Consider the following 13,969-nt stretch of genomic DNA (forward strand, 5'->3'; position numbering starts at 1 on the left):
CATATGATATTGTTTATTGAAATACTACAGAAAAATGTATTACAGTACTAATATCTGAAAAAAATAATTGCGTAATGAATTGCAATCGCAAAATTGAGAGCGGTGTGGAGGGGATCACAATTAGATCAGCCCTATGATTTAGGGATAGTTGCTTTTTGGGGTGAACATTTTCAGGTTAACTTAGTTTGTGTCCGCCTGTTCAATATTTTTGTCCTTTTTGCACAATAAGGAGCTGGAGTTCAAAATTCACAGCACGTTTCATCTACTAAAATGTCTAAGGATGTCCACTTCTACACCTTTCTATGATGCTTCCAGTCTCTGTGTATCTTTGTTAGTTATAACACGTACCTCAACAACCTGGGTGGAATTTTGCCTTTTACCACATTGTTTCAGAACAGAAAGTTGTGCGCAAGTATTAAAACATTCAATAGTCGGCATACAAAAGTTTCCAGAAGGTCAAATTAAGTTCACCTGTAAAATGTGTACACTACTGCATTTTTGGTACATCATGAAATCTCACGGGAAAGTCCAATACTAACTTTTGTCAGTAGTGTATGTTTAGACTGTTTAAAAAGTCCGTATAAAACCACAAAATAAGCAAATACATGCATTAAACTTACTTGAAAATAAACATTTTAATATATTTTAATTGAGTTAATTAGGATAGCCTGAGGGGCTATAGTACATGATGTGAAGCAGAGACTTATTATGCACAATTACAAACACAAACTCATCGTTTTTATACTATGATGCCACTTTTGCTGTCTTCTAAGATGAAAGCACGCCACGTTGGACGACTCGAAATGAACTGCATGTTGTTAACACTGTACAAAGATAGCAATAAGCTAATAGTATCTTACCTGGCATGACCAACAACAACTATAAAATATCTCCCCAGTTGGGAAAAAAATCAATTAAACAATGCGTCTTCATAACGCAAACAATATTGAATGTTTTATTTTGTCAATTTTCTGCTGAGGTCTTGGTCGTTCGCTCATGACAGCTTCTGTGACATGTGTCGCAGTGTTGTGACGTTATTTCTTATTGTAATTTATTTTTAAATTAACTTGATTGGAGTTAGGTTGGAAATCTGTTGGAGTGTAGGACTATATAGTGTAACTAATATTTTGGCTACCGTGCCCATCAAGTTTGTGGTGTACCTAATATTTTGGCCAATTTTTGGACACTTTATTAGGCACACGTTTAAAAACAAAATCCTCCCATATCCTGATTGGTTTAGACGTCCTTTGGGGGCTGGTCCCAATTAAGTGTACTATAAACCAATGTTGCTCAGATTGTCGCCATTTCAACACTCTTAGGTAGATGTTTTTTTCTTTATACTGTACACCCGATATTGAATATTGTATATAAAAAATAAAAAATAAACAAGATCCTTGGTTTCTTAATAAAGTTTATTCTATATTACAAATAGTATTTTGTTCTGGACTGCAAAATAGGAATGCATTATATTTACATACACAGGTATACAATTAATTATAACAAAGTTAGAGAAGCTCACCTTCTATCCCCCCGGGCTGTTTTGATCTCTTGATAAGATACTCTTTATCTTTCAAATATGGTCTAGTAAAAGTATGTTTTTTGTCTGTAACACCTGCTATAATACTGAGCTAGGAGGACTGTACCGTACCGTACTGTACTGTACTGTAGTTCCTACAAAACGTTTCAAGGTGGAAACTTTATCTTTGCTCTGTCACTCGGTGGTGCGTATGTACACATGACTGGTAGGGCTTCTACACACAGTGTTTATTTATCTTAGCTACATGAAGGACACGGCCAATTTAGAAGTCTACCCATTTACTCCAGCCTTCTCCAGCTCCATGTCTTTGATATGTTTAACAGCCACTGTGACCAGCGTACACCCCACGAGCGGCTTGTGGCTGCAGAACGTGAGCGACAGGAAACCGGAACATCCCATCCGCAGCTCCATTTTCATCCAAATCAGTCAACATGCAAGGGGGAAGTGCACAGTGATGCCTTGAGATACGAGATTAGATCTTTTTCGAGATGTAGGCCGTTGCTTGGATGATTTTTGCTTTGACTTGAGAGCAAAACCTTAACACGCTAGCACTGTATGGCGGCAGTGATTTAAATCACTTCACAGTAAGCAGCAGTTTACAAATAGTCAGTCAACAAATATTCAAAAAAAGAGGCTTAAAGCTATTAAAGTTTACTCTCAAACTAAACATGAACCAAAGAGAAGTACGTCTGTATTTGAAACAACCATATATCATAGCCTTTAAGCCAGCTAGCAAGCACATTACACATTTTTGGTTGTTTCTTTAGGGGGCAGGCTGGAACGAATTAATGACATTTCCATTCATTCAAATGGAGAATGACGATTTGAGATTTGAAGCCAATATGTGTATCTCAAGGCATCACTGTACACTATAATCAGGTTCTGCAGCGTCAATGGATAAAGGTTCCACCTTAAACTTCAATACCTACTGTATATCTGCTTTTCCCTCTCTCCAGTCTTTCAAGCAAAACAAAGTTAAACAAACACATCCACATCATCATCGCAAGGCTTAGAGTTCTTATTTTTCTTTTTTTTTTCTCCTTAAATAAGTTTTTCTTAAATGGTTTTACATGCGCTTAAAAAGCCAATAAAGGTGGAGCGAGGGCGGCCTTCGCACATTCACATCACCACATGGGGCACGTTGTCAAGGCAAAAGAAAGGGCAGAGCTTCACAGGATACAAGAGGTGGCCTCGCGCTCTGGCTCATCCGACAAGTCGTCATTCAGTTCATTGGCGCTCTCCATTGTTCTGTTTGTTTGTCTGTTTTCCGAGAGGCGCGAAGACGACACCGGCGCCTCCGCGGCTACACTACGGCCGGCGTCCACCTTGAAGGCTTGTGCAAATCAGGAAAGAAAGATGTGGAAAAGCCAGGAGCCACGGAGCATCTCCACAAACTGAGGTCAGAAAAGTAGCACACAGGTTCCAGTCACAAGTTTTTTTGTTTTTTTAAAAGTTCATTTAGTGGTTGTCCATGTTTTTTTTTTAGTTGTAGGCTATTTTTTGATGTTGTTGTCCGTGTTCCTCTGTGGCACTTGACAAATACATTTTTTGTGTTGAAAATGTCAAGCTCCTTTGGTTTTTAGGCTGACCAACTTTGTATGTCCGCACAACCCGGGACATTGTTGATTGGTGTGCGTGTGTGCGTAAATGCGTGTGTATGTGTGCTTTCAAACCACACACACACACACGCACACAAGTTATCATCTTTGTGTGCTTCTTACAGAGGAGCCCATTTGGGCCTTCGTCGAGGAGAAAGTTTTTAGCCGGATGGAAGTGTGGAAGCTAACGCTAGTAAATCTGTGCTAATGTTGGGGTCGAGGGGACGCGGGGGCTCTGCAGCGTTGTCAGTGTCCCCCTGAGCCCTTCACCTCAGCCTTAAATGCAAATCCAGCTACAAGGGAGAGAAAACCAAACAAAACATTTGCATTGATCCCAGTCAAAGATCGATAGAACCGCCGTCCTTTTGTCATACTTCTCCCAGTTTGAAAGAATTATACCTGTCAGTAAATTCTCAAAGGCAACGCAAAAATGTTTTGTATATGTATGCAGCAGTGGATGAGGGACGAAAACAATTCAATCGAGGAAGCAGGAATGAAAACCAAAAACTAAAGAGGAACAGGTTTTCGCTCAGGCACGGCTCGGTGTCGGACAAGAGTGTGGGCGGTGGCGGGCGGGTGGGCGAAAGGGTTCCGGGGATGTCTCTTCTCTTCTTCCCAGTGCATCCTGGGAAGTGCGGTCCTCAGCTCTCCAGCGTCATGAAGGCCACCACCTGCTCCAGCTTGAAGGCCAGCCTCTGCTTCCTGGCCGCGTCGTCTTGCTCCAGTGCACAGACAATCTGACACAAACATAAACACAGACAAAATGAATGACTGTATTGTCGTATGTTCTGTTTGTATGTGTTGCTGCTCCGTGTACCCATTATTTTGGCCTCCTCAAACAAACCAAAAACAAATGTTGCAATGAGTTTTTAATGTGGAAAATAGCACTCTATGAAAACACAATTAAATATAATGTAAATAATTAAACCATTTGTGATTAAATCATTGTAACTTCTTCTAGTGTGCTGACTTGGCCACCAGGGGGTAGTATAATACAGTCACATATGAAGAAGAGTTTCACCACTACATGAAGGAAAGCAGTAAGCTGCAGTAGTATTTTCCCACTGATCTGAATATGACTGGATAGCCGATACACGCCCGTGCAAGCTGTTGACGCGACAGCGCGAAGAAGCGACGGCCATCTTGCTCCTCCCATCTCGCGAGCAGACTACTGTATAAACTATATAGTATACGTACAGACATATACAGTTTGTAGGCAGTTAGTATAGGGTCGGGGGCGGGGTGGTCACTATTTTTTAACAAGTAAAAAAACAAAACAAGTGGACAGCATGTGCTGCTTTGAAGACCTCCTTTTTCTTTTATCCCTCAGTTTCTTAGACCCAATATTAGATTTGGCAGAGGCATCTTTTGTTGAATTACAGTTATAATTCTTTAATAAAAATGTCCTCCTGTAAACATCATTAAGCTAATTACATGTATTTAAGGCAAGTTGTAAAATGTCTGAAGTCCTCTTGTTTATGTTTAACAAATTAAAACATCATAAATCATGCTGTTTCTACCAAGTACGGTCTCAAATGTTTTCCAATTTCGATATTCTTGGGAGGAGCAATATGGCGGCCTCACAGCTTCAAAGGTCTTGGTCTATCGGCTATCCAGTCACATATTCAGATTAGTGTATTTTCCGCAGCAGATAAACTTGTGTTGCTTGTTTAACAGCTTTGTGTTAAAAAATCCATTCCCTAAAGTGTTGTAACAATGCCGCGTAGATGCTAAGCTCATGAGCATGTTTCTTGTTGTCTGTTAGCATTAAGCTAGCAGACATAAAAGAAAAGTTAATGGTTTTAAATACTAATTACTACTCTTTATTTTAAGTTTAGTTTGAAATACAACTGCAAATGTGAGCTCAGTTGACTTCATTGCCACCATACAGGGCTCTTTATTTCAAGGTTTTGCATTACTGTATATGTTAGCAATAAGCTAACAGACATTGAACCAAATTATATGTTTGGTTTGAACATTTGTGTTTTTCAACATACAATGTTTAATTAATTAATGTTTGACGCACTCTTTGCTCTTATTTAGAAAACAGGGCGAGAGTTAGCGAGCACGTGCTAAGAAATACTTTTATATGTGTCTTTTCAGAAATGTAAATGTGTCCAAAGCAAGTGTGGGGGTAAAACCATAAACCTACCTCCTCAGTGTATTTGCCCACGTAAGAGTAGATCTCACTCAGAGAGCTCATACTGTTGAACTCGCTCATGTGCATGCGTGATTGTTCGGCCAAGTAGGCGTTCATGTCCTGGTCGCTGATGGCCGGCATCTTGCTGATGTCTGAGTAGTACCTGCACACACACACACGCACACACACGGAGGGTTTCAACCTTGAATACTAGAGCACACGTTCACACTTGGTTGGTGGCAGCAGCAGCAGCATCTGTGTTGCATCCATCAGCAATGTTAATTAAAGCCGCTTATTTGCATATTTAAATCCCGCAGCTCCATCCAAGTGGAGGACAAGCGCGCAGCTTTTTTTTGGCTGGGTGGTGTAGGGCGTGTGTGCGGCAGGGAAAAAAGCTGCATGGCTAAAGGTCGTCAGCTGGTAGTTGTTCAGGACCTTTACATGCAGGCCCATCGTACCCCAACACCTGTGCGCTGGTCGTGTCCAAAGCGCCGTGCTTCTGGCTCTAAAACGTTTTTATTTGCATCTTGTAGTTGTGCATTGGAACATATTTAAGGAAGAGCTCATGGGCTATTCATACATAATGTCACAATACTGTATACATTACTTTGTAATGATTACAACATTCTACAAATAGCATCATACAATACAACACGTGACTTACTATTCATGTCATATTACACACATGGAGTAGTAATATATCTCAAACCAGATTATAGACAGTGAACTATAAGCATTGTGTGGCGTGTAGTAACTCACCATGTATTTACATTGTAAGACTCCATTATAGGAGGACATGATGTTTGATATGATAAGAGAGGATGTAAAGCTCTTTCTGGAGAAATTGTGTTTGACATCTGTGAGGCTGAACAAAAGACTGTAGAATGATTTGGAATAATACTGAATGATGTAGTAGTAGTAGTTGTAGGACTTCGGCACTTTTTCTGGGTCACTTCCTGTACAATTTTGGGCACTTCCTATTGTTTTTGGACAGGTTATTTCCTGTTAAATTTGAGGCACTTTCTGTTGATTTTGGGACACTTTCGGGGCATTTCTTGCTCAATTTCAACAAAATAGCTTTGTTTTTTAGTCCCTTAACGCTTAAAACAATAAACATAAATTACATGCAGGACATTTTACTGCTTACAATATTTTGTCCTTTAGTATTTGTTTAACTTTATAACGGAGAGAAAAATTGGCTGACTGTTGCCAATTTTGACATTGCTTCAATGTCATTATCTTTGCCTTCTGTTATTAGGTGTTAATGTTGTTGGTGTTTTGTTTTAAAAGGCAGACTTTTGCAGATTTCAAAACATACACACACACACACGTAGTAACACACCACTTATAGTAAGGCATGATGTAGTAAGACACAAAGTAAATTCTGTATGACATTGGACACCCGACCTGCGTGTCCGTTTTTCATATGAAAGCCTTTTACGACAACGATCCACTTTTAATTCAAACAAAGGGCCGTAAAATGTCTGCTTCGCAAAAGTGCTGACCCGTACACCGGCGCACTTGTAAACAAATGACTTTAATGGCCGCCACACATTCTTCTGGTGGAGGCCGGCCATCAAACCGGGCCATCAAATTCATGGAAAGTGTCTTCATTTCTGCAGGTCGCCTCACTTCGCGTGCTTAAATTAATGACACAAACATCCCGCAGCTACTTGAAACCTGAAATTCACTTACTACTTCCTCTCAAACTTCAAACCTACTCAACTAGTAGCCCTCTGGCGTCGTATCTGATGAATCAGCATCCTCACACCTGCACGCACGTATCAGTAAATCAGTTTGCAGGAACACAACGCACATGACTAATGAGGGCACTGCTGAGCCTTAAGCCTCGCACACATACGCTGCTGCCTGCTTCCAAAAGCTGCCGGCGCATGAATAACCTGCGCTGCGGCGCCATCTTTTATTCACGAGCCTTTCCCAGCGCCCTTAGACAAGTAAATGTAATAGAAGTCTCATTTGGACAAATGACTGCATGTATATAGTCTCTCGCACACACGCTCTAAAGGTTTCATGCTGCAAGGTTCTCACATCCATTCCCACTAATCAGTCCAAATGGGTTCGGCGGCTTGTAAATAACAATCTGAAACGGAATCCCGCAGAGTCATGCCGGAGCTCACCTCTCCACCCAGCTCTTGTAGCTGGGGATGTCCTTGGCATACAGCAGCTTGTTGGACGGCGAGTCCTTCCCAAGGCGGTGCTCCGAGGTGGAGCAGGAGTCCATGAAGGTCTGGGCCACCACAGACAGGCAGGCGTCGGTGATGCTGCTCTTGTGGATGTCGAACACGAACTGTGGGTTCTTGATCACGTTCACCCAGAAACGCAGAGGTAGGCTGCCGGCCGAAGAACAGAAAAAATAGCAGTTGATATAAAATTCTCAAACAGGCTTTGACCTCACTGGGGAGTGCATAATCACGCCGTCCATATTGGCATGTTTGTTTGCTATGTTGTGCCTGTCCTGAATAATAAAAACATATACCGCAGGTTTCCTCACAAAGCTTGTTTCTCGCAAAATGACTCACTATTGGGTCATCTGGATGCGAACGCTGCTGGGCTTAGTTGGTGGTAGGAGAGCTACAAGCTGCTTGGACATATTCACAATCGTCTGCAAAACCTCTGATCGAGGAAATACAATCATGAATAAAAATTAAAAAAACACCAGTCCATCCAGGCCCACAAAGCTATTAAGATGGACAATCAAGCACAAGAGGATTTGGACCACAGGAAGTAAAAGTCTGCATTATGACTTGAACATTAATCGAGGCAAAGAATCTAGAGGGATTAGGTGCGGGGGATCAAAGGGATATTTAGGCTGCCGCTAAGCCGCCCCAGCTGCCCCGTTCTTTGAGTTCTTTCAAATGATTCTGAGTGTTCAAAAAAAGCACCGCAATAACACCCACGCATCATCAATTATGTGGAGAATTGCAGGATTGTCCGCAGTTTTTCATGCTGGGTAAATTCTGCAGATGGTAGATGACAGTCATCTGTGCACTTTGTTTAAATATCAACTGCCAGTATCTGTCTAGTAATATAAACGTTGGTCTAGTCAAATAAATACAACATGAGCTGTATATGTACTCGCTTACTTCATGAGCCTGGCTTAAAAGATTATGTAATATTTATAGTAATTTTTTTTTTTACTGTGCAACGAAATTGATGATGTAGTATAACGTGTGCGGTTGGGCATAGTTTTTAGATGTTTTATCATGTCAGTCTACAGATTTGTCCAGTAGTATAAATTGCAAAACAAGAGTAAGAATTATAGTGAAAGATATTTAGCAAAGCAAATTTGAGTGTGCTTACTGTGTAGCTGTTATATTATTGTCTTTCTAATAAATTCAACTAAGCGCTTATTCATGGTGTTTTGCTACTATTTCACTTTATCAAGCAGTTGGCATAGTTTCTCCATCTTCTCTTGTTCTCTCTTCTTTGTTGGTGTACGTAGCATATTGAGCTAGCTACAGCTTGTCCTCCTTGTCAAAAATTATTCTTATTTGGTGCTGTGGAGGCAAGAATGAGTGAAAAGGTCAAGTATAGCTGAGCTAACAAGCCAGCTGCAGCTCGTAGTTCCTGAAGCACAAGTTAGCTTAGCGGCTAGCATTCCCAAGCAGCCAGGAAAGAGGATAGGTGACTGTTTGTAGTATGCACTGTTATTTTTCATTTAAATTTTTTAAAACCAGCTCACACTTGGTGAAAAAAAAAACAAAGCAGTGCTGAACAGTGGCAGGTCCTCCAATTTCATGGTCAGATGTGCTTGACATCACTTGAGGTCATCAACAAGCGCTATCACAATTGGTTGCTAGAGTCCAAATCGTTACCAGTCCAAATCTGCCACATATAGCGTGCGCACTTAGTAAGACAGCATTTTTAGCATGACAGAATGTAAAGTAAGACCTGTAATGTTTATGAGAATCTCAATAAAGCCTTTACAATCATGGTTTTCCCTCCGCGTCCACCTTATTTGTCCCTTGACACACATGATGTGAGTGAAGCATGCTGGGATCTTTGGCTAAGGGTCAGGAGGCTAATAAGACATTAGCGTGCGTTTAACTCCCACATAGTCCACTTGCCTTTTTTCATTATTTCACTGCCCCTCCTTCACAGCTCACTTAACCCCTCGCCACCCTCCAGTTCATCAGCACATATTACAATTAATCGCACATTTGTGACCGTGGAGATTTCCACCGGGAGTTCTGGCCCAAAAATGTGTGCCGGTGGAGATTGTTGGCCGCATGCCTCTAAGATGGCGGATGGCTGTTAGACCTATGGTGACGCCTGTGGGGAAAAAAACTTGCAGCTGCATCAGGATCAAAAGACGAGTGTGTGCACTCCTCACCAGTTGCTCTTCCACGTGTGTCGCACGTGCGGGTCGTGGATGTTGTGTTTGTCGGCCTGCTCGTCCAGAAAGTCAAACATGTACTTGATGGCGAGCGGCAGAGCACTTCCTCGGTGCGCTGTGCTGAAGATGGTCTCAAAGAGGTCGTCCACAAACTTCTGTAGCGTGCCCTGTACGGGAAGATGGAGAGTGTGGTCTCAGACGAGCAAAAAGATGGAAGAGATGCACGTTTTAATGTTGACAATGAGTGACATGACACATCAGAGGATGTGTCGATGGACTTTTCATAACAGGAGGGGCATCACCTAAACCGCTTTGTGTTGCCGGATTAGCTCTCGCACACACAGCACCGTTGACCCTCATTTGATTTAATGTTGGCGACTTGACAAGAAGAGGAAGAAGAAGGCGCTGGAATCTAATCCTCTTGTCGAATGAGGAGGAATGAGCTGATGGGATGCAGTGAAAGGACAGAAGTTTCCTATTAGGAATGAGGTGCAGGCAAATAAAAATCCAATTTGGGCTGGAGTGTCTGAGCGAATCAGAGGAAGAAGAAAATCATAACTGTAATTCTACTGCGGCCCTCATTCCAGACAGCTTTCTGTTTTCCCCACTATGTAGATAGAATCATATCTCAGTGGTTCAAGCCCACGGGCCCTTTTTGCCAGACTATTATCTGACAAGGGGATGTGACGTATAGCGAGCGTGTAGTGCCGAGGCAATGACATTTCACGTCCTCCATCTCGAGAGTGTACGCCGGCAGACATCACCGCCGGCTGCTCTTTTTCCCCCGGCGGCGGCAAAACATCTGCCCGCCATTACAGCACAAACACTAAGTGCCATACAAGAAGGGGAGTATAAAACACTCGCATATACAAACATAAAGTGTACATACAGTATATGTTTAGATTTTGTATAAACTAGGGGTGTCAGGCAATTATTATTTTTTGCGTAATTAATCGCATGATAAATGTGCAGATAAGTTTTCATGCTCTTGTTAACATAAATGTGGAAAACAATGTTAAACTAATACAAATATGGCTGCATCTTTTAGTCATTGACACAGTAATTTCCTAAAAATTTATAAACTTGAGTTAGTACTGTACCGTAAAAAAATGAGTGATATTGATTTGTGTTGAGGTAATTTTTCTGCCACTAGATGGCATAATTGCATTTGTAAGACATTGGTGACAGCTCAGTGCATTTTTCTTATTGAGAGCTATAATAATCTTTAACATGAAGTAACTTGAAATTCTTCCCCTTTTTAAAATCGTAAAATACAACTTGACCCCAGTCTCCACAAATAGATGCATTATTATTAAATGTATTACTGTATTGTCTGCTGCGTTACGACTGGAATTCCCCCAGTGCAGGCCTTCCATGTAATGGGCGGTCATTAATCGCGTGTTTAAAAAGTTAGTGGCATGAAAGGAACATTATATTAACTCACTAAAAAAGTATATTTCTATCTGTTTCCATTTTGCAGCAATTAGAATATAGCTAAATTTCATTATTATTTACAAATCTATTTAGAAATGTGAATAAAAGCTTTTTTTTCCAAATGGCCCTGGTTGATCTCTTTTGCTCTGCTGCCACCTGCTGGCCGTTTGTGTAAGTTGGCACCAAAGCCTTCTGTATACTCTAGCATAAAAAAACACTCACATAAAAAACGTATAAATATGTCTTTTTGGGACACTGTGATATTTAAAATAGAACATATTTATACGTTTTTGGGAGCAAATTAGTTAACTTAAATTAAATTAACGCACTAAGTATAAACACATACAATATTATAAAACCTAAATGAGTGTATGTAAATCAATGTAAATATGTAAATGTAATCAATAAAAATAATAAAAACAATAAAATCAGCCAAATGCTGAACTGAAAAAGTGTGTTGTGAGCCTCTTTTTAAAAATACAGACATTCTCCGCAGCCCTGAGGTCCTACGGCAGGCCATTTCATAAACGTGGGCCATAAAATTGGAATGTTGCCTCGCCGACCACGAATGCCTCCACCTTCAAATCACTCCTCAGAACACACCTTTTCCAAACATAGGTGGAATAGCTTGAAGACTTAGCTGTATTCTTTCTAGCACTTTAGCCTGTAATTCACATCATTGTCTTTTTTTGTGCAGAAAAACCTCAAACAGCCTCTTATCTTGAGCCCTTCTGATAAGACGCCTCGTCAACGCCCAATTCGAGAGAAGAGAAAAACAAAAACAAAACTACTAAACTATCTATTTTCGCTCTCATCTCGCCGCCTCAAGGGAGGAAAGCGGAATAGATTTGAATAATCCTCTTCCTGCAAATGAATGTGCAAATGAGGGAAAGGCTTTTCCTGAGTCATGGGACCGCTGGATGGAGGTCAGACGGTAGCCTCACCTTGGTAGCCAGAAGTCTGGTCAGGTAGATTTCGGAGACCATCTTGCTGCCGCGGTCGCCCTCCTTCTGGTCGCCGTGCTCGTGGTTCTTGACCAAGTGCCACACCTTGACGCCGCTCTCCAGGTCGGGCGTGATCATGGGTGTCCGGGAGCGCAAGCTGTCGGGACTTCCCGTGTACTTGATCATGTTCTCTGTGCGGGGCCGAGAATAAAATGCAAAGTCACAACACTGAGGCCAAATAGTGTTTTTGGAAACCCCGAAAAGTGGCTAAATCTTCCTCTTTTGGGGGTGATGAGACACTTGCTGACACAAAATCGAAGAGCTAAAATAGGACGCGCCCACCCGGCGGACAGAGTCGGCCATGACATTTCCAAAACACACGGCTCACTGAATGTTGACTGTGAGCGGAAATTGATCAGCAGCTTTTTGGGCGCAATCAATCGCTTCTGAGAGGCAAAGAGGGAGGAGAAAGTCTGACAGACAGCCAGATTATTTATCCAACGGGTCACATTTAAAATCTTGGATTCATCTATTTAGACCCCAGTGTTATTCTTAAAGTGTTTTTCCAGCATCTTTAAATCTCTTTCCAGAAGCACGCCCGCGTTTGAAGAAAGAGAGAGGCTGTATCCTTGCTGGCTCTTGCTAATTAGGCTTTGTGGTGGCAAAAGGGCTAGTATGCATCGCGTCTGATGTGCGATGAGTGTCCGCCACCTGCTTTGATCAGTGGCTGACTGGAGAACAAATAAATATAAACGCAAAATGCCTCAATGTTCACCCCAGGTAGAAACGACTACAGCCGAGACTCGATGCAGAATTGTACAGTCGAACCTTGCCTTTGGAGCCTTGACCAAGCTTGTAGCTCAAGTTTTACAAATTAATTTTTCCTAATGGAATGAATTGAAATGGAAATAGTCTTTTTCCCTGTCATTTGAATTTTGGCCTGTTTTACTGCTACTTCTCCACCCTTCCCAACCTAGGTGGCGACAAGATGCAAGACAAAAGAACGCACTTACCGTATTTGCTGGCAGATGTTCGAGAAACAGTGGAGTTGTTCACCGAATTGTACGCCGTCACTTGCTTGGGAACCAAGGCCATCACCGCATTGTCGGGCACCTACAAAAACAACAGCAATTTGAATCTCAACTTTACAGAACTGGAACACATTATTATGAGCTGCACCTGGCACCCAGCTGATGATTGACAGTTTGGTGCGTGCCTGTGTGACGTTTCTATTTAATAATAACGGGCTCCAGCAGTGCGTATGCGTAGGTGTGAAGAATCACGCAGTGTGTGCGTGAGAATGTATTTGTCAGTTCCCAGCTCATCCAAACTGGTTTCAATTAACACAAGTGGGATGGTGCGCACACACAAACGCTCACACAGTGCGAGAATGTTGTGAATAATGGGAACAGCCACGCTGCAGGGTTAATTGAAGTGATCTCTATCATTGTTTGGTTGGATGGGACAGGGAATAAGCACCCGAGGCCTTTTTGTGCTTGCACCATTATTAAGATCCTATCATTACTTCACTCAAACGCCAATGTTGATATCAAATGAAGGCAGGGGAGGGGAACAGAGGGGGCAGATCTTTGTATCCCCGCATCTCGGCAGTCCCCAGACATGCTCCGATTATGTGTTCTGAATGGAGCCACAATGGGGGATGTACCTGATAGTGGGCCAGCATGTTGAGTCTCTTCCAGTCACCTTCGATCTTGGTGGTAACGTCCTCGTCCTGTAAAATCACGCGCTGGCCTCGGCCTTGACGCCACTCTGAAAATCCACATTCACGCAATCAACAGGTGCGCAAAAGCTAAGCCCCCCATCCCCAGTCAGGCAGGAATACAAATAAAGCACCAATCACGGAGGTCTGTCTATGGATGATTGAGCGAAACCAGCAAGAATGTCCTGTTGCTATTTTCAATCTTTCCATCAAGATGGAAATGAGCTGCTGTCAACTGT

The 13,969-nt window shown here is 42.0% G+C and overlaps 1 protein-coding gene across 1 annotated transcript in view; it reads right to left on the reverse strand.

Moving 5' to 3' along the window:
- Positions 1-1,394: 1,394 nt before the first annotated feature.
- plxna4 (plexin A4) overlaps positions 1,395-13,969 on the reverse strand; it is a 152,270-nt gene continuing 139,695 nt past the window's right edge. The window contains exons 27-33 of the mRNA XM_077543793.1: positions 13,677-13,780; positions 13,024-13,123; positions 12,011-12,201; positions 9,630-9,799; positions 7,414-7,626; positions 5,288-5,438; positions 1,395-3,872 (exon numbers count right to left, since the gene is read on the reverse strand). Of these exons, the coding sequence (XP_077399919.1) occupies positions 3,777-3,872; positions 5,288-5,438; positions 7,414-7,626; positions 9,630-9,799; positions 12,011-12,201; positions 13,024-13,123; positions 13,677-13,780 (1,025 nt within the window). The 3' untranslated portion in view covers positions 1,395-3,776. The remainder of the gene's footprint in view (positions 3,873-5,287; positions 5,439-7,413; positions 7,627-9,629; positions 9,800-12,010; positions 12,202-13,023; positions 13,124-13,676; positions 13,781-13,969) is intronic.

The sequence above is a fragment of the Vanacampus margaritifer genome, chromosome 15 (assembly GCF_051991255.1).
Source record: "Vanacampus margaritifer isolate UIUO_Vmar chromosome 15, RoL_Vmar_1.0, whole genome shotgun sequence".
In the NCBI taxonomy this organism is placed as follows: domain Eukaryota; kingdom Metazoa; phylum Chordata; class Actinopteri; order Syngnathiformes; family Syngnathidae; genus Vanacampus; species Vanacampus margaritifer.